The sequence below is a fragment of the Gadus macrocephalus genome, chromosome 7 (genome assembly GCF_031168955.1).
Source record: "Gadus macrocephalus chromosome 7, ASM3116895v1".
NCBI lineage: Eukaryota > Metazoa > Chordata > Actinopteri > Gadiformes > Gadidae > Gadus > Gadus macrocephalus.
In genome coordinates this window covers 5,243,214-5,270,106 of record NC_082388.1, presented here as the reverse complement: position 1 = coordinate 5,270,106, position 26,893 = coordinate 5,243,214, and the positions used below count along the sequence as shown (strand labels likewise).

The following is a 26,893-nucleotide window of genomic DNA, read 5'->3' as shown; positions in this document are numbered from 1 at the left end:
GCGACTTACAATAAGTACATTTGTCATAAAAAGGTGAAACAATAGCATAGTGTAGGATTTCAATAGTCATTTTTTTATTACCGTAGACGTCTAAGCGAAATCAAGAAACTGTGGTTGTTACAATAATAAGTAACTCGAGACGCACACACACAAAAAATATAAATCTTTTTTCCTTTTCGATACAAGCAGCAAACAACCATTGCATCTTCAGCCTCGACTAAAATATATTAAATTCAACGAATAAAACCTACGAATTCAGAACAAGGCGATCATATGATTAGTAAAGTAAGGTAAGGCATGGTTTGTTCACAAATATGAGCAGATATGTGCAAATATGAACAAAAACAACAAACGATACTGTTTTTGATGTTAGTCAGATCAAAAGAGATTTTGCAATTCGGGGGTCACACACAAAAACAAAACATTCTTTATCGTTCATTCAGCCCGGAACTCATTTACACGTAAGTGTTTTTGGGGTAAACGTGTTTTACTGCGAATCAAATTCTACAATCAAAGCTACGATTTTAGATTTGTCGTGTGGAGTCCAACCCAAGGTAAAGGCTGCAGCCGTTTCAGGTAAGAGGTCAAACATCTCTCAAAAACCACTTCGGTCGATCTCGCGTAGCCTGAATGTAATTCCACTTTCAAACTCGGTTCACAAGAGACCCTGTTTCCAGAGACCCAGAAATCTAGAGATCTATAAATCTAGAGACCCTGAAATATAGAGATCTAGGGACCCAGGAATCTAGAAATATAGGGTCCCAAAAATCTAGAGATCTAGAAATCAAGAAAACTAGAGCTCTAGAAATCTATAAAAATAACAAACAATACTGTTTTTTGATCTTAGTCAGAATAAATAGCAATTTTGCAATTTGGGATCCCACCCAAAGAAAATCATTCTTCATCATTCATTGACCCTAGCGCTTATAACAAATCTAGAGATCTAGAAATCCAGAAATCTAGAGACACAGATGTAGAGATCTAGAAATCTAGAGAGCAAGAAATCTAGATGCATATAGATAAGCGCTATAAAAAACTTATCAATTATTAATTTAGATTTATTATAAGAGATATAGATATTGAAATCAATAAATCTAGAGACCAAGCAATCTAGAGATATAGGTAGGTACCCAGACATTTTGAGATCTAGAAATCAATAAATCTAAAGATCTAGGAATCCATAAATCTTAAGATCTAATCCCATCGTCTCATTTTAGACGGACTCAGAACAGGATAGAGAGGACTACATTTCCGCTAAACACATTTTTTTGTTTGTTAGCTGGCTGGGATTTCAGGTTCTGCTGACTGAAGCACAGTTCTCCATGGTGCCCCCGATAAGGAGACTAAAAACTTACATACCCGACGATCGGAGACTGCTTATTGCAAAAGTCATTCGGGATCGCGTTTCTTTTTTCAACGCTGACTCGAGAGTGAGACAATGACATCGTCTAAAGTGACCGGAGCTAAAGATATATTATAATACAATATGTTTCGAGGATTTACCCCACCCCCTTACCCATAAACCTTTCGGTGTACAATACAAAATGTGGCAGTTGAGATTGACCTCTGACCTTAAGAGGAGTCCCTAGTAGAACTGTACACCCTTTGATAAAAACTTGAGACCAGCGAACCGAAGCTGACCGAGCCAACACTTAGTGGGAACGAGAAGTGATGAGAGGGGGAGAGGGGGCAGAGTGGGAATCAACAATTCATCCATTCAAATCATTTGTTAATCCATTGACTGCTGGTGCACTGCTCAGAATGCTGGTCGATCGGTGATAATCAATGATAATAGTGAACCAGATAGTGTTGACACGCTCCGACACGGGCCCCTCCGCGCTGAGATAGAGAGCGCGAGAGAGAGAGAGAAGGAGGAAGAGGAGGTCAGATGCTGGCTGTCCGGGGGATCTCCTGGGAGTCGGCCAGGTTCAGCTTCTGACTGGAGCAGAGAGTCAAGGAAGACCGCGGATCATCTCTCAACGCGTTACAACCAATCCCCATTCAACGTGTCCCTCTAACTGTACTTCCACACCAAAAGATAGAAAGCGTTACAAGAATAAACTCCGATTGACTTTCTATTAGACATGAGCGATAGGAGCGATAAAAAGCTTGAATGATAGCTTTAAAGCTGTAAATAATAGTTGAAAACAGCTCAACTTTATGCAAATAGCTATCAGCGATTTAGCTGTAAAGGACACTAACCCGACTAACCAATCGGAATGTATTGAGGAACAAGATAGAACTTTCAAATGGTTCACGTAATGAGCGATAAGATCAATATAAATATTTTGGACAGCGTTGCGTTTTGAGCTTTTCTGCGATTTTGCATCTTTTACAGCTTTTGGTGTGAACGTACAATAAGACCTGTCCCCCAGGCACCCGTCAGCCAATCCCCATTCAACGTGTCCCTCTTGGACCCGCCCCTGGGTGGCCATCAGACAATCCCTTACGACGTGTCCCTCTAACACCCGCCCCCGGGTGACTGTCAGCCGATATCCTCCGACGAGTCCCACTAACACCCACCCCAAGGTGACCGTCAGCCAATCCCACTCCAACGTGTCCCTCTAACACCCGCCGCCCGGTGACCGTCAGCCAATCCCCATTCAACGTGCCCCTCTAACAACCACCCCCTGGGTTACCGTCAGCCAATCCCCTCCTAGGATCTCTCTAACACCGCCCCCTGGGCGACCGTCAGCAAATCAGGTTCAAAAGGATACATTGATGAGCTCAGCTCCTCCAGCTGTGGAAGAAAAAAACAAAATAATCTTTAAAAATGAATAATTATAATAAAGGGATGGGTCACAATAACCAATTATTCATTTATTCGTTCCCGTGGGTCAAAGCGAATTAAGAACATTTTGACTTTGTTATCCAATTTCAAATAACCACAATAATTGACGGAACGTTAGCACTATTAATATTTTCTGTTAATCACACACAGAAAGACAATATACACACGCATAAATCGGAGGCTATTTGCATACAATAGAAACATATGGAACGGGGGGAGAGTCTGAGGTTACGTAGTAAGTTTACAGAAGTTAAAATATAAAGTATTAAAGTATTTACGAGTAGAAATTCACGAGGATTAATCCCAAAAATCGAAAATCGTAGAAAAACCAATGATTCGTTCATAACCACCCACTGATTAAGCGACCGTGAAAACATTGAGTCACTCCCATCCCAAATAACATCCTAAACGGGGCGGCAGTAGCTTAGGAGGTCGAAGTGTCACTGAGCAAGGCACCTCACCCTGACGGAAGGTTGCTGGTTGGATGGAGTACTCCTAGCTCAGTGTCAATTTTTTATTTATTTTTTACTAGCATCACCACGGACGCACGCTTGAAGGTTGCCTTATAATATTTTTTGCGATTTAGGAGTGATTTTTATTCTGAACGGACCTCTGTCTCATCACCCTTTATTTATTTATATATATCTATATCTATATAGATATAGATATAGATATATATCTATATCTATCTATATATATATATATTAGTGAGTCAGTTTAAACTAATTTTTACGGCGTTCATTTTTTTATTTGCGCGATTAAAGCTCTTTTGGCTTGGCAAACATTGTAGTTTTTTTACCTGCTGTCTAGCACCAACTAGTCACGTTAGAAAAACTACAACACCATACCGGATCTAGCTTCAGCAGAATCAAAACAAGCACGCAACACGAAAAACTCCTTAAAAGTGTGTGTGTGTTCGTGTGTCACTCTGTTCGAGCCTGCACGAGAGTTCAATGTTGTCATTAGCTGATACGTCTTTCTGACCAATCGCGGTTCAAGGCCCACCTGGGCTGTAGCACTTCGGGAAGGGCTGCTCAGTTACTCCCCTCTAGACAAAATCGACTTGGTTGCGATGTTGACAGTTTGTGAGTGTTGCGTCTGTTGAGTGAGTGAGAGGTTGCGGGTGCACAGCTCAGGCTGCCGGATGGCGCTGCGAGGAAGTTTTATAAATGCAATATAGGGCTGCTTTTTAGAAAAAATTACAATCACGATTTTTTTGGTCAAGAATGAAATCACGATTCTTCAAACGATTCTTTTTGAGTTTGAAAATAAAATGCATTTATTCGGCGTTTAAAAAAAAAAAAACACGGTAACTGAGTTTTCAAAATACTTAAATGACAGTACACAAACTGTTTAAATAAAAAATAGAAAATTTTCAAATTGAAAATAATGTACAAATAAATATGTATCCAGCTGTTCTGTAATTTCTTTAAAACTTTCAATGAATAAAATAAATAGACTAGAAAATTAAATAAGACAGAACCATCGGTTGTAATCGACGTCTGTCCTGCTGATGTCGGGGTTGTGGTCTTGTGTTTTTGTTTCCTTGCCAATTCGTCGTAAGCGACTTTGTGATTGTGTCTCAGGCCCTGTCCAAACTAACCCAGGTAAATGTAAAAACGCACATCCGCAATGAAAACGATCTCCGTCCACACTATCGTTTTCGGAATGTTTTGCATCCACGTTCCACACTGATATTATTTTGATAAACAGTTGTTATCATGGTTACGCAACTCCGCCATGCCTCTCTGTTTAGATTACAGGTGCGCGATCAGCTGATATTGACAGTTGATCAGCTGGTTAATCGTTTTCGACCCGGTCTTGAAACGGAAAAGTACGGTTTGAACTGCCGTCTTTCGTTTTTTTACCATCACTTAAGAACATCAAGTACAGCGCTCGACTCCAGCATGGAAGCCAGGAATATATTTGAGCCAATATGTCGAGTTGTTTCTGGTGAGAAATTAGTACATTGTACAGAGAGATCATCATTTGCATTTCACCTGCCATTTTTTGATGAGCGTCTCGGTCTCGAGCGCAAGCTTGTGGCAGCGTCATGGCACAGTGTCATGGCAACCGAACGTCATCGTTTCTGAAAGCCTCTGTCTACCCTGTCCACACTACAACACAAACCCAGCTGTTACGAACCCTCATTTATCTTAAGTTGGTATTCGTTTTTGGCACCCCCTGCTGGGGCAGGTATTTCTGTTTCACCCTTTCTCCCTGTGGTCGCAGGCTAACGAGTGATTGCAGGCACCCGATACCTCCCTACTTAAGGAGATCCATCTAGCACGCTCTCTCTTTTCCACCTCCTGAAACCTGAAGGATCGTGCAACCGGCTCCTGGCTTCGCCACCGCCTTCCGTGGTTTCACCTTTATCATCCCCTGCGTTGGGATCATGATTGTTGGCCCTTTTTGGCCTTTTGCGGATTAATTGACGGGTTGATATTAAACACCCCTGCTTTTGGTAATACCGTCTCTTGGTCCATTAATTCTTGTTCAGCGTCTATCATGGGCCGTAACATGAATTAATTGGGGGCTCGTGGCCGTGTCTTTTGACTAGTGTCAATAGATTTGAATTCGGCCTTTTCATAGCCTTCTAGTCTTGTTCGTCTCGTCATTTGTATAGCATGTACGGATTTCTGTGAGTGTGCGGAACAGGGTAAGTGCAACCCCGGGTACGTGGAGTTCCTGTAGGTAGACGTCTTTTTTTGGGGCAATATCCGAGGAGGGGGTACTTGAATACCTCGAGCTCGGTACGGCCAGAATACAAGACGGGGAAACAGTTTTCAGTTCAGGGAGGAGGGAACTCTGCGGATCCGGTTAATTGCAGTGTTCTGGGCACTCCGCGTTCTGTGTTGCTTGTGTGACGTCACCGTTTACTCTTGACTTTTTGCGCTTCGTTTTTGAATGAAAACATTTTCGTGCTTGCCTTTGGTAGCACCTTGTTAGGGGGTTTGTACGTTGCCTTTGCGTAACCTAGGATATCTCCCAGTCGTGAGACGCCGGGTAATGACCCAAAAATACAGGAGCTACAGCTTCGTAGAGATCTGGGGGAGTTAGAATTCCGTAGGGAGGAGTTAAGGGTCAGAGTTTGTGAGCAAGAGCTTGTTTCTCAGCTGGAGATTGCAAAGTTGCAGTTTGCTGCTAGGAAGGAAGGCATCGAGATTCCGATGCACCAGTCATTCGATGTTGCGAGACATATTAAACTGGTCCCTCCGTTCAACGAGAAGGATGTAGACCGATATTTCGTCCACTTTGAGCGCGTTGCTACCTTTCTATCGTGGCCCAAATTCGCTTGGCCACTCCTTCTACAGTGTGTGTTGGTAGGAAGGACCCAGCATGTATAGTCATCCCTATCAGTTGAACAGAGCGCAGATTATGGTGGAGTAAAGGGTGCCATTCTGCGGGCATATGAGCTTGTGCCTGAAGCGTATAGGTTGCGGTTCAGACGCTACCGTAAAACGGATAAGCAGACCAGGGATGGAAATTAAAACCCGCCACACGCCATTTGCGGGTGGATTTGCATGGTGAATTGTATTACTTCACCCGCCACTGTGTCGGGTAAAACTTTCCAGTCAGGTCCGATCAAATTTGCATATTTAATACATTCGTCATACGGCGCTGCAAAGTTCCACAACCATTACTGTCAACATCCAGCCCCCTTCTTCTTCGACGCCTCTTTTGCTGAACTGCGACTGTCAACATCCGGGATAATAGACCGGTAACCATAGAGATAAAACGCCGGTATCAACATTCCGTATAGTATGCTAGGCTTATTATCATCTAAAGAAATAATTACTAGCGAAAGCAATGTTGCGTTTCCTCACCGGAGGAAAGAGAACAGCTGAGGGGAGTGTAGGCCAGGTACAGGTGGCAGATGATAGTACGCCCGTCATCCCCAAAAATAAGCGTTCTTTTAATGAGATGGCGAACATCGGACAGTGGGCCACACCGTGACTGGCTGGTGTTTGACGGGACGAGCCAGACAATGTTCTGTGCTCTCTGTCGCAAACATGCCTCGGATGGCCACAGGTCGAATAGTTTTGTGAGTGGGACACAAAATCTAAAATTGGAAGCCGTGAAGGACCACGAGTCTTCAAAAAGTCACCTTCACGTTATGAAAATCGCCAAGGGAATATCAGCGCCCGAAACCACGACAGCGATGAGGACGCTCGTTAGCCTCAAAACAGCCCAGCTTGATAGAATGGCTCTACTATTTCGAAATGCACACGCAATTACCAAAAATGTAAGGCCATTTCAAGACTTCGAATGGCACTGCACGCAAGTAAATCTTTTATTTTCTATTAGGCCTAATGCAATAGTTTGTTGCTGTCGAAAAACTAGCATGTTGGGTAACCTTAGAGCTCTGCTCACTTGTTTGGCAAACAGCTGCTTTCTGTCAGTCTGCTCAAAACGGATGTCAAGTGTGTGTGCTGATACATTAATTATCTTAGATAACTGTGTGTTCATTATCTTGGATAACTGTATTTTACTTATTCTCAGTCATTTGAACTAATCAAATAGTATTGTTCATTATTCCTTTCCATTATATTTTCCTAGGCTAGACGAGAGAAAGGGAATCAACATCGGAAAGACCTATCTCAACAGAAAACAGGCCAGGGTGTTTATAAAACACATAGCTGCAGTTCAGAGAGAGGCCCTCCAAAGCAAGTTGTCAGAGACACAGTACGTTGCCGTCCTGTCTGATGGGTCAACTGACTCAGCTGTCCTGGAACAAGAGATTCTATATTTAAGAATCTGTAGGCAAGGCAAGGTGGAGGCCCACTTTGTTGGCATGCAGGATGTGGAGAAGGCGGATGGAGAGAGCATAGCTCAAGCCATAGACACCATCATGAAGACAGTCAGCGAGGAGTGGCCTGTGCCACAGAAGGTGCTTCTGTCATGACTGGGGCACGTAAAGGTGTAGTGAGCAGGCTGAGGGGCTCCAAGAACCATGTCCTTGGCATTCACTGCATGGCCCACCGCCTTGAATTGTCATTCAAGGATGCGATCAATGGTTGCAATCTAGACAGACATCTTGAAGATCTGCTGTCTGGCCTGGATACATTATACAGGAAAGGTGCACAGAACAGGGCAAACCTAAAGCGCTGTTTTTTGACGATTGGCCAGCGTCCCCTCATACCCACCAGGGTTGGTGGAACCAGGTGGGTGTCCCACCTTCTCAGGGCTGTGGACCAGTGGCTGAGAGGCTACGAAGGACTGACCAGTCACTTAGAAGAGGTAGGCTAAATCAGAGTGTAGAACAGTACATTAGGTCAGCTATCTGCAATGCATCCAGAAGTATAATGACTAATAACTTATTTTCTAGAGAATCTGGACCAGTGATCTAAACGTTTTCTGTTTGACGTCACTTATCTTGCATTATAGGTTAAATCATCAGATGCTGAAGGCGTGAGAGCAGTGCTTAAGAATAAAGCAAGTGGCTACTTAAGAACCTGCCGGGACTCAGCAGTTCTCATGTTCTGCAACTTCATGCATGACTGCCTGACACACCTCAGTGGCCTCTCCACAGCAGTTCAAGCATCAACTGTAACAGTAGCTGAAGTCCACAGCTGTCTGTCCACCACCCAGACAATCCTCACCAAATATAAAACCCGGTAAGTAACATCAAATAAATAACTGAAAATTAATCTATATCTGTGTTAGTGAATATATTGAACAATATTATCTATGTACCATAGGCCTGGCCCAAAGCTGAAGGGCTACATGGACCAGCATTCGAGTGATGACCCCAGTGCAGTCCGTGTTATCAGGGCGAAGTCAAAGCTGCTGGATGAACTGTGCCAGAGTCTCCAGACCAGATTCTCTGACATGACCACAAGCCTGCTACAAGCTACGAAGTTGGCGGATCTAAACAGTTGGCCTGATGTACAATATTCTGACGGTATGAAGTTTGCAATCACAAAATAACATTTCTTTAGAATTCTGGAAATCAAATAACTTCATGTAATTAGTATTCTGTATTTTTACCCTATCTGTGTCTCCAGAATTTGGTGAATCTGAAGTGGAGGTTTTGACTGTACACTTTAAAGACGTGCTCACATCCTCTGGGGTTGCTGTTGACCAAATCCAGGACCAGTGGACCATGCTGAAGACCCGCCTGTATTAAACAGGAGAAAGTCTGCACATGAGGACCTGGCCAGGAATAAATAGGCTTTTGAGACCCCAGTGCCCTGACATCCTGAGCCTGGTTGATCTGATTCTTACCCTGCCAGCATCCACAGCAGACTGTGAAAGAGGCTTCAGCCAGATGAAACTGGTCAAGAGTGACTGGAGGTCTCGGCTATCAACCACAACCCTCTGTGACCTACTGGTCGTCCAGCTCTCTAGCCCTTCTATAGAAGACTTTGACCCCAACCCTGCTGTGACACCAGGACAGCATCCGGTCTAGAAGACCAGACTTCATGGAGGGGAAGAAGAAAACTGAGGAGTGTGCCTCTGATTCCTCAGAATCAGATTCTGATGAGTGACTGTCAGGGTTTTTTGGGAGAGAGTACATACATACATACATACATACATACATACATATATATATATAGTTTAATGTATTCTGATGTTTTTCAATGCATCTTGCACTTATTAAGTCATTGTTTCTTGTTCTTGTTTTTTCGTGGTCTGTTTTCAAATGTTTAATTTCGAGTACGAGTCTTCCTAACTCAGTTCCTTGGTAGCACCTAATTACAATAAAAATCTGTTCTGATGGAAAAAATGATGTGTATGAAAAACTATTTTCTTATCTATTGTTACTATTATATTGTTTAAAATGTACGCATATATAAAAAAAAAATTAGCGTATAAAAAGTGGCTGGTAAAAAAGATGAGTGGCTGGCAGATTTTTAAATCTACCTGCCACAGTGGCTGGTGGGCAAAAAAGTTAATTTCCATCTCTGAGGCAGACATATGTAGAATTCGCTCGAGAGAAAGAGCAGCTGTTTATTCGATGGTGCGCTGCGCAAAATGTGGCAGATTATGCGCAGCTATTTCAACTCGTCCTGATTGAAGAGTTTAAAAACTGTCTCCCTGATGCCTTGTCTATGTACGTCAGCGAACAGAGGGCTACGACTCTCGAGAAAGCCTCTGTTCTGGCCGACGAGTATGACCTTACTCATGGAGTGTGTGACAAGCCGCGGAGGGTTGAGACCGTGAGCAGGCCGAACTCGCCGCTGGAGAGTAGCTCACAATGCAGATCGGATAGCTTTCAGAACTCTAGCTCCGACATAAAGTGCAACTATTGCAGAAAACCTGGTCACCTAGTGACCGAGTGTCTGACCCTCAAGAGAAAGAAAGCTAAAAGTGCAGCGTTAGTTGCTATTGAACGAAAGCCGCCATTGATTCTCAGTGTGAGTGAGGTTAGTGAGTGTGGTGAGTCGGAGGCCTACAAGCCGTTTGTGCTTGTGGGCTACGTTTCCCTTCCGGGCAGCGATAACCTAAAACCTGTTAAAATTCTTCGTGACACTGGCGCAAGCCAATCCATGATTCTAGAGGGAGTAATACCGTTGTCTGGCGAGACTGCACTAGGGAGTAATGTTTTGGTACGTGGGATAGGAATGACTTTTATTCCATAAAGTCAAGCTTGAGTCTGAGCTAATTTCCAACTGCGTCGTAGTGGGAGTACGGCCGTCTTTACCAGTTGCAGGCATAGATTTCCTCCTCGGGAATGATATTGCTGGTGGGGATATTTGGGGGAAGTTGAGTCAATTGCCCGAAGTCGTTGCTGTGACCCGGTCCTCTGAGGAGGACGAAATGCGGCAAAAGGTTTCCGGACGTTTTCCCATCCTGCGCTGTCACACGTTCGATGTCCAAACAAACGGGCGCGCCGAATGTTTTTGATGATTTGCAGAGTACTTTTCTTGCAGATCTCGATCCAAATCTGTGTCACCTACCGTGGGCAGGAATGAGAAAAGTCATTGGCGGACTCAAAATGCTAAAATTCCAATCTCATGGGCGGAGTTAATTAAATCCCAAAAGGAGGATGACACCCTCACTTCTCGGTTAGCTTCAGCTTGCCCAACCGTTGATCTTGTGTTGCAGCCCCAAGGCTACTTCTTTCGCGAAGGGGTCCTAATGAGGAAATGGAAGCCTCGACGATTGGTGGGGAGTGTTGCAAATCGTTGCACCTACCGCTTATCGAGGGGAAATACTACGAGTAGCCCATGATGCTGCTGCCGGACACTTAGGTGTCACTAAAACCTATGATCGGATCCTGCGGCATTTCTATTGGCCAGGACTAAAGAAAGAAGTGAGGCATTTTTGTAAAACATGCCACATTTGTCAGCTGATAGGCAAGCCAAATCAAAAGATTCCTCCTGCTCCACTGTATCCAATCCCTGTGCTCAAAGAGGCTTGGTTAAGCGAATCTAACCCCCGAACTGTGTTGCATCACGTTTGTGGCATCCAATCGCGTTTGTTCACTGCACGTGAAATGGCGAGGAAGCACCTGCAAGGTGCGCAACGAAAAATGAAGCGGTGGTACGATAGGAGAACAAAAGAACGTGTGTTCAAGCCGGGTGACAAGGTGCTTGCATTGCTTCCTGTCACTGGTTCCTCATTGCAGTGTCGCTTTAGTGGTCCGTACCTAGCCGAGCAGAAAATATCTGACCGTGATTACGTTATCAAAACCCCTGATCGCCGTCAAAGCTCACGGATGTGTCACGTGAACATGCTCAAAGCGTACTTCGAGCGACGCTCTCTGATGACCTGAATCCAGAGCCTCCGCTTACAAAAGTGTCACCTGTTGTGTTATCTTCTTTGACGGGGACCGCAGAAGGTGACATAACAGACCCGAGTAGGTTTATCCCGGTAGGCACTAGCGCCTGGAGTTCTCCCTGCCTTCTCGTAGGTAAACCTGATGGTTCTCCGCGTTTCTGTACAGATTACCGTAGTGTTGATTTGATTTTGAGTTTAGTTTGAACAGGCTTCATCCTTTATTAGATTATCCTCTTGGTTAACGGAGTGACCGTTTTGGCCTGTAGTTGCCCTCGACTCGGTCAAATGTCGTGTGGTTGGAATAGGGACCACATTGACTGATTTATTTTGTAAAAATAAAATATAGGAAAATAAAATAAAAGGTATCTTCTTATAGCTTCTGTACTTTAGCTTGTAGGCAGAAGTTATTTGAATGTGTATCTGTGTGTGAATGCACACTTGACTCGAAGGGGTAAGTGGATTCTTTACTCATAATTGCATTGATCATATTGATGGATCGGATTCGTGATTGTTATCTTATTTATGATGGCTAGAGCCACCATTTCGGTGGGAGGGTGTTACGAACCCTCATTTATCTAAAGTTGGTATTCATTTTTGGCACCCCCTGCTGGGGCAGGTATTTCTGTTTCACCCTTTCTCCCTGTGATCGCAGGCTAACGAGTGATTGCAGGCACCTGATACCTCCCTACTTAAGGAGATCCATCTGCGGTAGCACGCTCTCTCTCTTCCACCTCCTGAAACCTGAAGGATCGTGCAACCGGCTCCTGGCTTCGCCACTGCCTTCCGTGGTTTCACCTTTATCATCCCCTGCGTTGGGATCATGATTGTTGGCCCTTTTTGCGGATTAACTGACGGGTTGATAATAAACACCCCTGCTTTTGGTAATACCGTCTCTTGGTCCATTAATTCTTGTTCAGCGCCTATCATGGGCCGTAACATGGGCCGTAACATGAATTCATAATCCCGGACGAGCCCCCAATTAATTCATGTTACGGCCCATGATAGGCGCTGAACAAGAATTAATGGACCAAGAGACGGTATTACCAAAAGCAGGGGTGTTTATTATCAACCCGTCAGTTAATCCGCAAAAGGCCAAACAGGGCCAACAATCGTGATCCCAACGCAGGGGATGATAAAGGTGAAACCACGGAAGGCGGTGGCGAAGCCAGGAGCCGGTTGCACGATCCTTCAGGTTTCAGGAGGTGGAAAAGAGAGAGCGTGCTACCGCAGATGGATCTCCTTAAGTAGGGAGGTATCAGGTGCCTGCAATCACTCATTAGCCTGCGACCACAGGGAGAAAGGGTGAAACAGAAATACCTGCCCCAGCAGGGGGTACCAAAAACGAATACCAACTTAAGAGAAATGAGGGTTCGTAACACCAGCGTTTTCACATTTCTCCACCACAGCGATCAATTTCGAAAAAACATCGTTTTCAGTGTCAGAATTCTTAGTTTTTTAGTGTGGACGGAAGGGCTAAACAGATAAATATTTATGCATTTGTAGATTTACCCGGGTTAGTGTGGACGGGGCCTTAGGTGATTAAACAACTTTGTCGTGTTTCCAAAGGTAGCAGATATAACATTGTAGCACATTTTGCACTATAATTAGTAAAACACGGCTGTCCTCCCTCTGCCATCTCGCTCTCGCTGTTTTCTGAATAAGATTACCACACACACCCAGCTCGCGGGGGCCGCGTTGAATGCTCAGGGGGAGGGACTGAATTGCGCATGCGCATCTCTTACACAAAAACTCATAGACAACGGAAAATTCCAAAAGAATCGTTTCAGCTCGATTTTATTAATTTGGAGATTGTTTGACCCAGGAATCAAAATCGTGATCAAAATTGTGTTAATTGCACAGCTCTAACGCAATATTGTTATCCCGCAGTGATCAGCCCGACAGCCCCGAAAAGTTAACGGCCCACCGGGAATTCTCCCGACTCTCCCGATTACCACTCCGCCACCGTGCGTGCGTGCGTGGCATTGTGTATAGGCCTATGTACGGTAGGAATATTCATACTGGTTTATACAATAAATGATATAGTATTTCCAATCTTTGCTGAGCAAGAGTTTTGTTTCGAAAGTTCAGTGATTGAATAGCCCCGATTGAAAAGCCGGGGCTATTCAAGTTATACGGTAGGCCTACCACTGTCATGCACCTACATGATGTCAAGTGGACCGGGTTGAATTCACTGCGGGTCTCTCTTCTTCTATCCATCTTACAAAATATATTTTATTACTGTCCTTCTCAACACTCTCTGATCTCACTAAAAGTCTAGCAGCACGAAAATCTAGGGATATTTAGAATGGAAAAATAATTTGCGATTACCGTAATTTTCGGACTATAAGCCGCGCCTTTTTCCCCATTTTTCGAGTCTGCGGCTTATATAACGGTGCGGCTAATCTATGGATTTTTACAGCTAACGGCCACTAGGGGACCTCCTAAATCTATGGATTTTACAGGTTACATTCCACCGACTTTAACTCTACGGGCTCTATGACCGGTCCGCGCCCCCCCACCTTTAAGTGGCGGGCTCCAGCAGGAAACGCTGGAGGCATGAAAAGCCTCAGGTAGCGCGCAAAAGTAAAAGTGGAACCAAGAGTGGTAGGCTACGAAAGACGGAATGAGAACGAGAGCAAGACAAATGTTACGAAAGCGAAACAGTTTGTGCAACGGAAGTTTTCATGTTGGAAAACAAACGCAGAAATGCATATGATGCAGCTTTTAAGTTAAAGGCAGTCAATCTGGCTGTAAAAGAAGGAAATAGAGCTGCTGCACGTGGCCTTGGCATCAATGAGTCAATGGTGAGACGTTGGAAACGCCAGCGGGAAGAACTTTCTCAATGCAAGAAGTCAAAAAAGCTTTCAGAGGTAATAAAAGCAGATGGCCCGAACTTCAAGACTTTCTTGAAGATTGGGTGAACACACAGAGAGCAGACGGCCGAGGTGTTTCCACCGTGCAGATCCGACTGAAAGCTAAAACAGTCGCCACCGAAATGAAAATTGAAAATTTTAGAGGTGGACCATCCTGGTGTTTCAGATTTATGAGACGAAAGGGACTGTCCATCAGGGCGCGGACGACTGTGTGTCAGCAACTCCCTCCCGACTACAAGGAAAAAACAACAAACTTCGGCGAATTCAAACAAAGAAAGATAGAGGAATATTCCATCAGACCGGACCAGATCATAAATATGGATGAAGAGCCTTTGACGTTTGACCTGCCTCTCACTAGGACTGTTAACAAGAAAGGTGAATCGTCCATCACGTTGAGAACCACTGGCCACGAGAGAACGAATTTTACTTGTGTTCTTGGTTGCACAGCATCTGGATTAAAGCTTCCGCCAATGGTGATTTTTAAGCGGATTACAATGCCAAAAGAAAAGATCCCGAACGGCATCTCCTTTAAAGTCAAAAAGAAAGGGTGGATGATGGAAAGTGTGATGAAGGAGTGGCTGAATGAGTGCTACGTCAAGCGCCCTGGAGGATTCTTTCGCCAAAAAAAAGCTTTGCTCGTTTAGGACAGCATGAGGGCCCATATAACGGATAATGTGAAAGCAGCCATCAAGAGCACAAACTCGACTCCAGCTGTGATTCCTGGGGGCACAACGAAGGATCTGCAGCCACTCGACATCAGTGTCAATCGTGCGTTCAAAGTGGCACTACGCGTTCAGTGGGAGGCGTGGATGACTAGCGGCGATAAATCATTCACCAAGACTGGTCGCATGCAAAAAGCAACTTTCGCTCAAGCTTGCGAGTGGGTCCTGATGGCGTGGGGGAGTGTCAAAACATCCACGATCATTAACGGGTTCCGAAAGGCTGGACTACTGCGTGATGAAGAGGACGCCACCACAGCTGAGGCCCCTCAGAGGCTGTTCGATTCTGACAGTGACGAAGAGGAGTTTGTTGGTTTTGACAGCGACAACGAAGGAGAGAGGAGAGTGGCTGACGAAGAGTGCCTGAGCCTGTTCGTTTCCGACACAGAAGATGAGGACTTTGGTGGTTTTAGTACGCAGGAAGAAGACGGAGATGAGGATTAATGACTTGACTTTTCTGGTTACAGCCGTGTACTGCACCTTAGCCTAAAAGATGAAGACGAGGATTAATGACTTTTCTGGTAGGCTGCTTACCGTATATTTTAAGCAGCCTCGTTGCTGCAACTTTAGGCTTACGCGCTTACTGTCGTGTTACAGGCACTTTATTTTGCACTTTTAAAAAAACGCATTTAATTTAGCCATTGATATTGCCTCGTCAAGCGCTGTAAGCTTTGTTTTTTGTTACTGTAGGCTATAATGTAGATACAGTTCAAAGATGTTATTTCAAGGTTTTTCCAAAATAGCCAAAGTTAAGTGGTTAAATGTTTGTGACGCTATTACGGTAACAAATTTTGCTGGGGAACCCCTATGCACTCCCTCAAGGACCACTGATTGAAAACCACTGCTGTGTAGATCAGGCCGAAAAAAAAAAAAAGTTTGGTTCCTGTTGGTTGTGAGTTGAGGTCATGGGTAGGTAGGGAATTTTTTTTATTTTTTTATTTTATTTTTTCCAGCGGCAGCGAATGATAGGTAGGTTGTTTTCATGTAAAAACAAGAAAATTCGCTCATCCTTGTACAGAATGAAGAGGTGCTGTACCAAAACGTAATTATAGTTTGCATCAAAAAAAATAAAAATATTTTTTTTTTATAAAGCTCATAAAATAATTTGGGTCGCACATAAATTGACAGGGTCGGTCGGAAACCGGAACCAAACAAAAATTTTTTTAGGCCTCACTGCTGGTATGTGCGCTGGGAGCGCACCGTTTAAGTTTGAAAGTTGAAAAGTTTGTGTGTCTGTTACGCTATGTGATACAGTACCGTTTACACAGCACAGTATATGTTCTGTAGCCACTATTGCACTAAATGGTAACACTTGAATACGTTATGCAAATATGCAACTTGTTTGTTGAAATGTTAATAAATGGGAGCTTCCTCAAGCAGCCATCTCTTTCCCGACAAGTCCCTCTGTGTACGAAACCTTGCATATGGTAATTAATAGAGCTGTCAAGCGATTAAAATATTTAATCGTGATTAATCGCATTAATGTCATAGTTAACTCACGATTAAATCGCAAATTATTTTTCTATGCTAAATATCCCTTGATTTTTTTGTCCCATAATTCTTCTCATTTTAATTCTCTTATCAACATGGTGAAGTGCATCGGCTTGTCTTGTGCAAATTATTTTTTATTGATAACAACATTGGCATATACTGATCAAAACAGGACGATACAAAAAAATAGCCTATAGTGCAATTAAACGACTGCTTTGAACAAATGTCATTTGAACATAGCAGTCAGGCTACTGCTTCTTTGTTTTGAGCCAAAAAATAAAATAAAAATCGCGCTTAATCGGCGTTAATCTCGCGATAATTTTTTTAACGCCGTTAAAATTGGTTTGCGTTAACGCCGTTAATAACGCGTTTAACTGACAGCTCTAGTAATTAAACATTAAAACACCCGCGGCTTATAGTCCAGTGCGGCTTATCTATGTACACATCATTCAATTTAGCTGCTGCGGCTTAAACTCCGGTGCGCCTTATAGTGCTGAAAATACGGTAATAGCGAATAATCGCGAGTTAACTATGACATTAATGCGATTACGGGTGAACGGGTGAATGTGTGTATGAACCGGTGAATGTGTGTACGAACGGGTGAATGGGTGTAAGAACGGGTGAATGTGTGTAAGAACGGGTGAATGTGTGTATGAATGGATTTATGCGAGTATGAATGGATGAATGCGTGCATGAATGGGTGAATGTGAGAGTCTCCCGTTGTTGAGCAGCTTGTCAATGTTGCTGTCGCCCTGAGTGGTCGACTCCGCCGATGGAATGTGAATATGTTTATGAACGGGTGAATGTGTATGTGAATGTGTGTATTAATGGGTGAATGTGTGTGTGAACGGGTGAATGCGTGTATGAACGGGTGAATGTGAGTCTCACGTTGTTGAGCAGCTTGTCCATGTTGCTGTCGCAGGCGGCCTTGCGCTGGTCGTCGGGCATCCCGTCCACTTCGCCGTAGAGGTCAAAGTGCAGCCGCGCCAACTTCTCCTGCATCTCACGCACCTGCTCCATCTGGTCGATGGAGCACTCGTTGCCTAGGCGACCGGAGGAGGAGGAGAGAAGAAGAAGTTAGGATGCTGAGTGATGATGAGAGACATCAAACTCGCTGTAACTTTGCGGATGGGATTCTCGCAAAGCCATCTGTAATCACGCGGGATCTCGTCTCGTCACGAGATGTTAATCTGGAACCAATCGGACGCAGGCAACCAGGCGCCAATCAACGTTCAGTTGGCCAATCAGCTCACCCCAAGTGGTTGATGTCACCAGGCAGGGAAGCTTAGGAGATTTCTACAATAAATTAATTAATATAATACAATTTACGCTGCCTTGGAATTACTTTAATAACTTTTACCGCAAAAGGTATTAATGCACGCTACTGGTTTTTACGTTAGGAATATGGAGTTAGAATCATGCCAAAACCCTGCACACACGCAAAACGTGTTTTGCTCACGCATAACGATTCACACGCACACAAAACGTGTTTTACTCACGCACAATAATTCACACACTCGCTCAGTGTGGTTTGCAAATACAAAACATCATTCACAAACTAATGCATTTTGCTTCAGAAACAATTACAGTATGTTTTACACAAAGTACAAAAAAAAATCCTTCAAGTACACAAAACAATTCTACAAGTACTGAACACGAAAGGTGCGCGTGGATCGGAATGGATTTGCGCACGGATCGGAATGCATTTGCGCACGGATCAGCAAGGCGGAAAATTAGTGCCAAAAGTCACGTGACAAATAAATGTCCTGTGATTCACACTACACAACAGCAGGTGGTGCTGTTGAGTCAGTTTAAGGCCGCCAGGACGATCTTTTTTTTTCTCCCCAAAATCTTTATCTGATGCCGGCCATAAAATCTAATCTAATTAAAGAAGCATCATTTTTAAATTAAGAAAATTTAGACTAATTTAAAAATAGCATCACTTAAATTAATAAAAACTAATCTAATTTAAAAAAGCATCACTTTTAAATGAATAAAATCGAATCTCAGCTAAAAAAAGGATCACTTTTAAATGAATGAAATCCATATAGTTTAAAAAAAGCATCACTTTTAAAACATCCCTTACCAAACGCTTGAAGCTTCCCTGAGTGGAAGTCATTGAGGAGACCCAGAAGGCCTTTCTCCATCTCCTGGACATCGGACACGTCCGTCAGGAACGAGTGCTGGATGATAGGGGCCCCGGGGCCCGGGGTGGGGGTGGCTTTGACCCCCGAGGCCGGCAAGGACTTGGACTTGTCCCTGACACCCCTGAGACGCAGGATTAGAGTTAAGAAAAGGAATGAAAAGACGACGCACTTATAACAATGGTGGTTTTCTAGACTTTTTTCTTGCATTGCTATACTTTTTATATTATACTTTTTTTACTTTGTTGACATTATTCTCTTTTATTATTAATAGTTAATGCAGATTTTCTAGACTTTAGTCTTGCATTGCTATACCTTATATATTATCTCTATGTTTTCAATATTCTCTTATGTGTTTATAATATTTTATAAACATCAAATATTACATTATTATAGGTTTACATGATTTTTTCTGTTGTACATACTTCTACATGTCCTTTGCCATTCTTGTGGATATCTTACTTATTATCTTTAATTGTCTATATTATACACGTGGATATTTTATATTTGTTTGCTTTCTTTAATACGACTTTGAATTTCACCTGAGGATCAATAAAGTATACATCTGTCTATCTAACGCAGAGTGACGTATGCAACTCTGGTTCTATGAATCCTGGATGACCGGTGCATTAAGCACTGGATTTATCCGTCTCGCGCATGCGCAGTTCGAGTACCTATACCAACAAAGTCACCTGTGACCCCGGATGGGCTATATAGCCCAATGTCGACAGAGGATCTGTTCCCAGAATCTTCTCGCGAACCACGAGAATTCTGAGTGACCTGTTACTCTGGCGGTCATCCAGGATTCATAGAACCGGAGTTACATACGTAACTCGGCGTTCTATTTCATCCTTGCTGACCGCCAGAGGCGGTGCATTAAGCACTGGATGGCCAATACCAACAACGTCACGAAGAATCCAAGCACTCGCCCTACTGCCTGGAGACAGCAGAGCTTGGCATCAGGACCATGCCCATTGGATGGGGAGTGGCAACGTTGACACGGTAGAACCTGGAGAATGTGCTAGGCGACGTCCATGATGCCGCGGCACAGATGGTCCTCAGGGGCACCCCTCTCAGGGCAGCCCATGATGTTGAGACGCTCCTGGTTGAGTGACACCTCACCCTGGATGGCGGGGGGCGACCACTGGTCCCGTAGGCATGCGTTATGGTCTCCACAATCCAGTGGGACAGCCTCTGCTTTGTTAAAGCACGACCCCTGTTAGGACCACTATGGCAAACAAAAAGCTGCTCCGACTGGCGAATACTGGCGGTAGCAGAAATATAAGCTCTAAGGGCCCGCACCGGGCACAGCAGCTCAGACCCACCCTCCTCAGATGGGGGGTCAAAGCGTGCTAACTGGATGGGCTGGTTAAGGTGATTGCGTGGAAGCACCTTTGGCAGGAACGCAACATTCGGCCATAGAGTGACACCCGAGCCATCAGAGTTCCACCTTAAGCACGTATCACTCACCGATAGGTCATGCAACTCCCCGACCCGCTTCGCAGAGGTTATGGCGAGTAAAAAGGCAGCCTTCATGGACAGCCACCTCAACCCCCCTTGACCCAGAGGCTCGAAGTGAGGCGATGACAAGGCTTCCAGCACCAGCGGCAGGTCCCCTGCTGGAGCCCTCATGGCTGTAGGGGGACGCAGCCTCAAAGCCCCTCTAAGAAAGAGGGACACTAACCTGTGGCATCCAACCGTGGCGCTGTCAACCCTATCGTGTAGGGAGGAGATGGCTGCGACATAGACCCTCAAGGTAGAGGGGCAGAAAGCTGGCCAGTGCCAGCTGAACAGCCCGGAGCTCTAGCACATTGATGTGTAATGTCTCCACCAGACCACCGTCCCTGCGCAGTCCTGCCCTGCCACACTGCGCCCCATCCCGAGAGGCAGGCGTCCATTGTTACCAACTCCCGGCGTACCGGAATTGCGCCCATGGGCACGCCTGCCGCCAGATACGCGCTCGCGCTCTCTCTCTCTCTCTCTCTCTCTCTCTCTCTCTCTCTCTCTCTCTCTCTCTCTCTCTCTCTCTCTCTCTCTCTCTCTCTCTCTCTCTCTCTCTCTCTCTCTCTCTCTCTCTCTCTCTCTCTCTCTCTCTCTCTCTCTCTCTCTCTCTCTCTCGAGCCAGAGAGACAAAACACTGCAGGGTCACCTTGACCCTCCTCTGCCTGTGCCACTTGGCATCTAGGTGCAGGCTGTTCAGCCACATTAGGAGTGGGCGCAGGGACAGAAAGCCCAGAGGCACCACAGCTGCAGCAACTGCCAGCATGCCGAAAAGCTGAAGGAACTGAATAAAAAGTAGCCTCCTGCCGGCTCTGAAGAGGGGAAGGAGGTGGAGGATGTCGTTCACGCACCGAGGTAAAAGGTAGGCCTTCATGGCGACCGAGTCTAGGACCAACCCCAGATAGGTAACCCGTTGGGAAGGGTCCAGGCAACTCTTCAATGGGTCACCGTCAAGCCCAGCCGGGCGACCGCAGGCGGGCCGTATCCTGGGCCACCTGGGACCTGGACGGCGCACAGACCAGCCAGTCGTCCAGATACGGCAGGACCTTCATGCCCTGCGTCTGCAGGGGTGCGAGGGCTGCCGCCACAACCCTGGTGAAAACCCTCGGGAGAGAGAAAGCCCGAAGGGAAGTACCCTGAACTGGAAATGCCGGCCCCGATAGGCAAACCTCAGGAACCGCCTGTGGTGTGACGCAACCAGCACATGAAAATAGGCGTCCTTTAGGTCTATAGTCGTGAACCACTCCCCCCTGGCAACTACCCTCAGGGTGTCTGCCGAGGTGAGCATGTGGAATGGTAAAACCTTTAAAAAAGTGGTCAGGCCCCTTAGATCTACAATGAGCCGGAAATCGCCATCCTTCTTGGATACCAGAAAGTATGCCGAGTAGAACCCCCCGGGTTGTACTGGCTCGATCGCACCCTTGGCCAGGAGGGCGGATAGCTCCGGGGCCAGAGTTGCGGCCTTCGTCGGGTCGCGGACGACTGTCATCCTGACCCGGCCAAAGGCCTGGGGCCGGCGTCGGAACTGTAATTCGTACCCCCGGGTTAAGGTGGAAACCACCCAGGGGTCTATAGTACAGGCAGCCCAGTAACTGCTGCTGGGAAAAACAGCCGACGACCGGCCCCGTGGTCCTAGCGCCTGGCCCCCCGGCCTCTGTCGGCTCTGGAGGGGTACCGGCGAGGCTTCTCGTGCGATGGGCGGGCGCGAAAGTCATCAGCGGGCTGCAGGGCGGGCCGCCGAGACCTACGTAGCCCCTCGTCTCTCACTGGATAAGAGCGTGGCTGGGAGCGGCCCCGGGGGACAGCCGGGGGGACTCTAGGCCTGCCAGGAGTGGACACACTCCTGTGAAGACCCGACAGCTGCAGGTTGGTTTGCCTAGCTTGGCCAGCTCGCTCCAGCGTCTTCAGGGCAGCTGATCCAAACAGCTCCCCCGGTACCACTGGCACGGCTCTGAGGGCCTTCCTGCATGCCTCCGTCAGGGGCGACTGAGCCAACCAAACCTGGCGGCGGGTCTGGACCAGGGTGGACATAACACGGCCCAATTCCCTGGACATGAGGGCAAAGGCCTGTAGGGACGCATCACTCAGGTCAGTGTCTCCCATACATAGACCATTGTGTGGCGCGGCGCCACAGAATCAACATCGAGCGCCACTAATTGATTCTGTCATTTTTTTTTTTTTATATATATATTTTTTTTTTATCATTTTTTTTTTTTTTTAATAACGCGATTTGGAAATCTAAAAATCGTTCCGTCCATTCATCTCTGCATAGCACTCGTTCTCCCTGTCATTCTCACACACACACACACACACACACACACACACGGAGCGAGAACGACGATGCTAACACATTAACCCACCGATGTCACCCGTCGCTTAGCAACCGGACATGTTGGGGTTGTTAAGTTACCGGACTACTGAAACTACTACGGAGTGATAATAACAAAGACGTGAATCAGGCAATAAATCCAATTTCCTTGACAGCGGTAAGGTTCGGTGTGCATTAAAGTACAGACGGAGTGGACCAATTGCGAACTACTGCAGCTGCTCCAAGTTAAACCCCAAACTAATCGGAATAAGTATTTATAGCGGACTACACCACCTATTCTATTCTGCATTGAATTCTATTCCGAACCGATTGAGGCGTATATATATATGATACTTTTCTATTCCGATTGAGCTGTTCTTCCACATCTATGCAAATCAGATGTGTCCGCATGTAAACGCGGAGTTACATGCACACTCACTGACGGCCGCGACTGTGTGCAGCAAGGCTGCACACAGTCTGGAGCGCGATCCTTTCATAAAGCGAATACGCTATCCGCAAGTGATACTACATGCGTCTTTTGCGAGAAGATGAAAAGGAACAGATCCTCTGTCAACACCGGGCTATATAGCCCATCCGGTGTCACGAGGGTCACAGGTGACTTTGTTGGTATAGGTACTCGAACTGCGCATGCGCGAGACGGATAAATCCAGTGCTTAATGCACCGGTCAGTAAGGATGAAATAGAACCGTGTTCACACTCAAACAGACATTCATATTGACCAACACTAACAACATTAAAAAAGAACTACAGCATACATATCCTGATAGGTCATGGACGTGTCATGATGTTTAAATTCCTTTAGCAAATAGACATTAATATTGACCAACATAATATTATAAATCATTTTAACATTTTTTTTTGTTTTTGATTTGTCTTGCTTTTTATTTCATTTAGCATTTTTGATACGTTTGATTTGTATTGATATGTCTGAAATAAATGTAATCAATTCAATCGTAACAACCGTCAAAAATAAGTGAAGTTTACATATTCTAATAAGGTTCATGGGAGAAAAGTACCTCCGACTCTTGGACCTCTGCGTCCCCGTCTGCGTGTGAGCGGCGCCTTCGCCCGTGATGTTCTTCCGCCCGGACCCGCCCCCCACTGCCACAGCTGGCACCGGATTGGCTGAGGGCCGGGGACTTTTCCGCTTTAGTTTCCGCTCCTCCATATCCTCATGTTACAAACACAACGGCTGACTCCTGCGTCGGAGAAGATCGATATTATTTCCAATATTCAATACAGAGTAAAACAACACTATAAGCGGTCGTGAATCGTCTGTGTAGGTGACGCGAACGCGTCACGTACGCAGCGTAAGCAGCGCACGCAAGGCGCAAGACCGCCGCGTTAGCCCCCTAGGCTAACGTCTTGGCTAACACTTTACCGTCGATAACGTCAACGTGCTGCCGTTTTAACGGAACTAAACACCCGGTCAGGTCCGGTTTACTCACGGTTCCCAGCTGGCGATAGGATCCACGACGGGTTTAGAAGTGACGCTGTCCGCTTAGGTGCTGATGCACGAAGTTTGGAGACATTTCTGACGTAACAAACACTTCCTGGGTTTGAAGCAACGGACGTCACGTTACTCAGGTCACGTGGGACATAATGTGACGTCAGCGGCCTTCTGCTTCGACGCGGGTCCGACAGAGCAGCACTTAAAATGAATTAAATCATTCATTAAGTAAAACGGTGTGTTGTAGTTGTTATAAAGTATTATTAATTAATCATTATAAATGTACTGTAGTGATTTGTTTTGGGAGAAGTGAGAAACAGTTAACGCTAATTATTATTATTAAAAGAGTATATTTTAATATTATTTAGTAGAGTCGTTTTCAGGTATTTAAAGAAGTATTTAGCTGTAATGAGAACGAGTAAACCCTTATTTATCCCCAAGAGAACAGCATTAAAACAAATCAAATCAATCATCTTATTGATACATGTGTTTTTTAAAACAATTGAGTGTAGTAATTTTAAGGTATTTAAATAAATATTATATTATAATATATCATATCATATACGCTTGTACAGGAACAGGAGACTCCTTTGGTGAAACTCGCCATTCTGGTGAACGACCACTAGGGGGTGCCAAATGGTCGTTGTATCCAATAGGCTTTTTAATTCATCACCAATTTCTCTTTATTATCTCTCTTGTCTTCACCCCCCTCCAGTGATGGACAGTAACGAAGTACAAGTAATTCGTTACTGTACTCTTTAGCGTATCTGTACTTTACTTGAGTATCATTATTTTCTGAGACTTTGTACCTTTACTCAACTACATTTCGTAGGGGAAAATCATATTTTTTACTCCACTCCATTCGAAAAACCTGTCGGTTCTTTCAAGGTTCCTTTCCAAGACATGCATGCAGTGTGTTTTTGTGTGTGTGTGCCTGCGCGTGCCCCCTGCGCGCGTGAATGTGATTGTGCGCACGTGTATGTCTGTCTGCGCTTGGCCCCTGCTGAGGGTGTTTTTGTGTGTGTGTGTGTGTGTGTGTGTGTGTGTGTGTGTGTGTGTGTGTGTGTGTGTGCGTGTGTTTGTTTGTGTCTGTGCTTGAGTGTCTGTCTGTGTTCAGCATGCGTGACCATAAACAATAAAGTGACAGATCCACATGTGTGCGCATGCACCGCAAGTGTACCAATCAGAACACATCGTGATTCGTGCAGTTTGGGCGGTTTTCTCCGAACTTTGCTTCTGTCCTCGTATGTCTGTTTAGCCTTCAAAATTCGCTGTCAAGTTTGACGTTTGTAGCCAACACACACAATAATGACAGAAGCGCTGCAGTGTTTTAAACCGTATTAACACTAATGACATTAACACCGGGACCGTTTCACGTGCTGCTTTATTACTCAGTGTTGGCTCGTTCGTTCGCGAACCGGTTTGAATGAACGAGTCTTTAGGACGAACGAACCGAACCGGTTTGTCTCGTTCACCATTCGATTCACCGGAAACTCGACTGAACGAACGAGCGAGTTTCCGGTAGCACTAACTCCACTGAGTCTGACTGACTCAGCTGAGAAGCCTGCAATGGCGTGCATTCCATGATGCGATTTACCGCTACCGGAAACCAGGCTGAACAAACAAACAATTCGCAAACGACTCTTCCCAGTTCAGTCAAGTTTCCGGTAGCACTGAGTCTGACTGACTCAGCTGAGAACCGTGCAATAGCATGCATTCCATGATGCGATTCACTGCTACCGGAAACTAGGCTGATTCGCGAACGACTCCTCCCAGTTCAGTCGAGTTCCCGGTGAATCAATTCACCGCAAACTCGACTGAGCTGGGAGGAGTCGTTCGTGAATAGTTTGTTCGTTCAGCCTGGTTTCCGGTAGCGGTAAATCGCATCATGGAATGCACGCCATTGCACAGTTCTCAGCTGAGTCAGTCAGACTCAGTGGAGTTATTGCTACCGGAAACTCGACTGAACGAACGAACGAACGAACGATTCGCAAACGACTCCCCTTGGCGAACTGAATCACGTGAACTGGGTCACGGAAACGAATCATTAAATCCACCACTACTCCACTTCCGGTAACCTACAACTGCGCATGACTGAACGTCAACACGCATCAAACGTGGGATGCCATACAATACTGTGCCAGATATTGAAATTGAGCCCCCATGGGCATATTTAAAGGGATACTTCACCGATTCAGAACCGACGTTCTACCATTATGAAATCGCTATTGTAATGTAAAAAAAAAAGATTTTCTTCCCTCAGTCTAACCCAGTCTTCCCTTGGCTCAGCTTTCCTGATCTTATTTTCTCCTGAGATGACGTCAAATGATGCGTTTGACGTCATATCAGTAAAACTTTGCTTGCCTGCTAGAAGGGCCGACGACTACAAACAACTGGTTCCGCAAATTTGTGCCTGCCATGTTTCTTCACCGCTTAGCTAGAGAACAAATTTGGTAGTGAAGTGGATTTTGAAAATCGATTGTTGGATTCAGACATTCAGGGCTATTTGTACTTGCCAGAATACAGCCAGTAAGACTTGACACAAATAGAGGAGGAGGCTGCTGCGGCTGCAGCTGAACAAACCTTGCCTGTTGCCGAGGACGAAGAGCCGGAGCGCATCGGTTTGCTCTGTTCGCCTACAGACTCTAAGCCAGAGTCCCTGTGCTGCAGCGAATTTCAGCGATGCCAGTCTCTTCTAAAATAAATGGCTGAATCTGGCGAGGACGGGGCCATGTGTGTAACCTCTCACCCAGGCTTTATGCCTCATCTGAACAGTTGGGTATTGGATACATATTTCCGGACCCAGAATGTGAGCCGGAAACACCACCCAAAGTCCGCCGGGAGAAACGGACGTCTGAGCATAGAGTAA

The 26,893-nt window shown here is 45.4% G+C and overlaps 1 protein-coding gene and 1 long non-coding RNA gene across 3 annotated transcripts; both read right to left on the bottom strand.

The window, feature by feature from the left end:
• Nucleotides 1-52: 52 nt before the first annotated feature.
• Nucleotides 53-24,193, bottom strand: ccdc28a (coiled-coil domain containing 28A). 2 transcript variants are annotated; one of them, XM_060055598.1, is made up of 7 exons: nucleotides 24,023-24,179; nucleotides 23,591-23,773; nucleotides 18,688-18,869; nucleotides 17,490-17,644; nucleotides 8,783-8,912; nucleotides 2,718-2,740; nucleotides 53-1,939 (listed from the first exon to the last, which is right to left on the bottom strand). In XM_060055598.1, the coding sequence occupies exons 2-5, from the start codon at nucleotides 23,740-23,742 to the stop codon at nucleotides 8,784-8,786; spliced, it is 618 nt and encodes a 205-aa protein (XP_059911581.1). In that variant the 5' UTR covers nucleotides 23,743-23,773; nucleotides 24,023-24,179; the 3' UTR covers nucleotides 53-1,939; nucleotides 2,718-2,740; nucleotide 8,783. The 2 variants fall into 2 exon arrangements, with proteins under 2 accessions (XP_059911581.1, XP_059911582.1); XM_060055599.1 differs by lacking the exon at nucleotides 8,783-8,912 and having other exon boundaries at nucleotides 24,023-24,193.
• On the bottom strand, nucleotides 16,148-16,539 carry LOC132460793 (uncharacterized). The gene is made up of 2 exons (XR_009526449.1): nucleotides 16,423-16,539; nucleotides 16,148-16,391 (listed from the first exon to the last, which is right to left on the bottom strand). It is a non-coding gene; the product is annotated as an uncharacterized LOC132460793 (long non-coding RNA).
• Nucleotides 24,194-26,893: the final 2,700 nt, after the last annotated feature.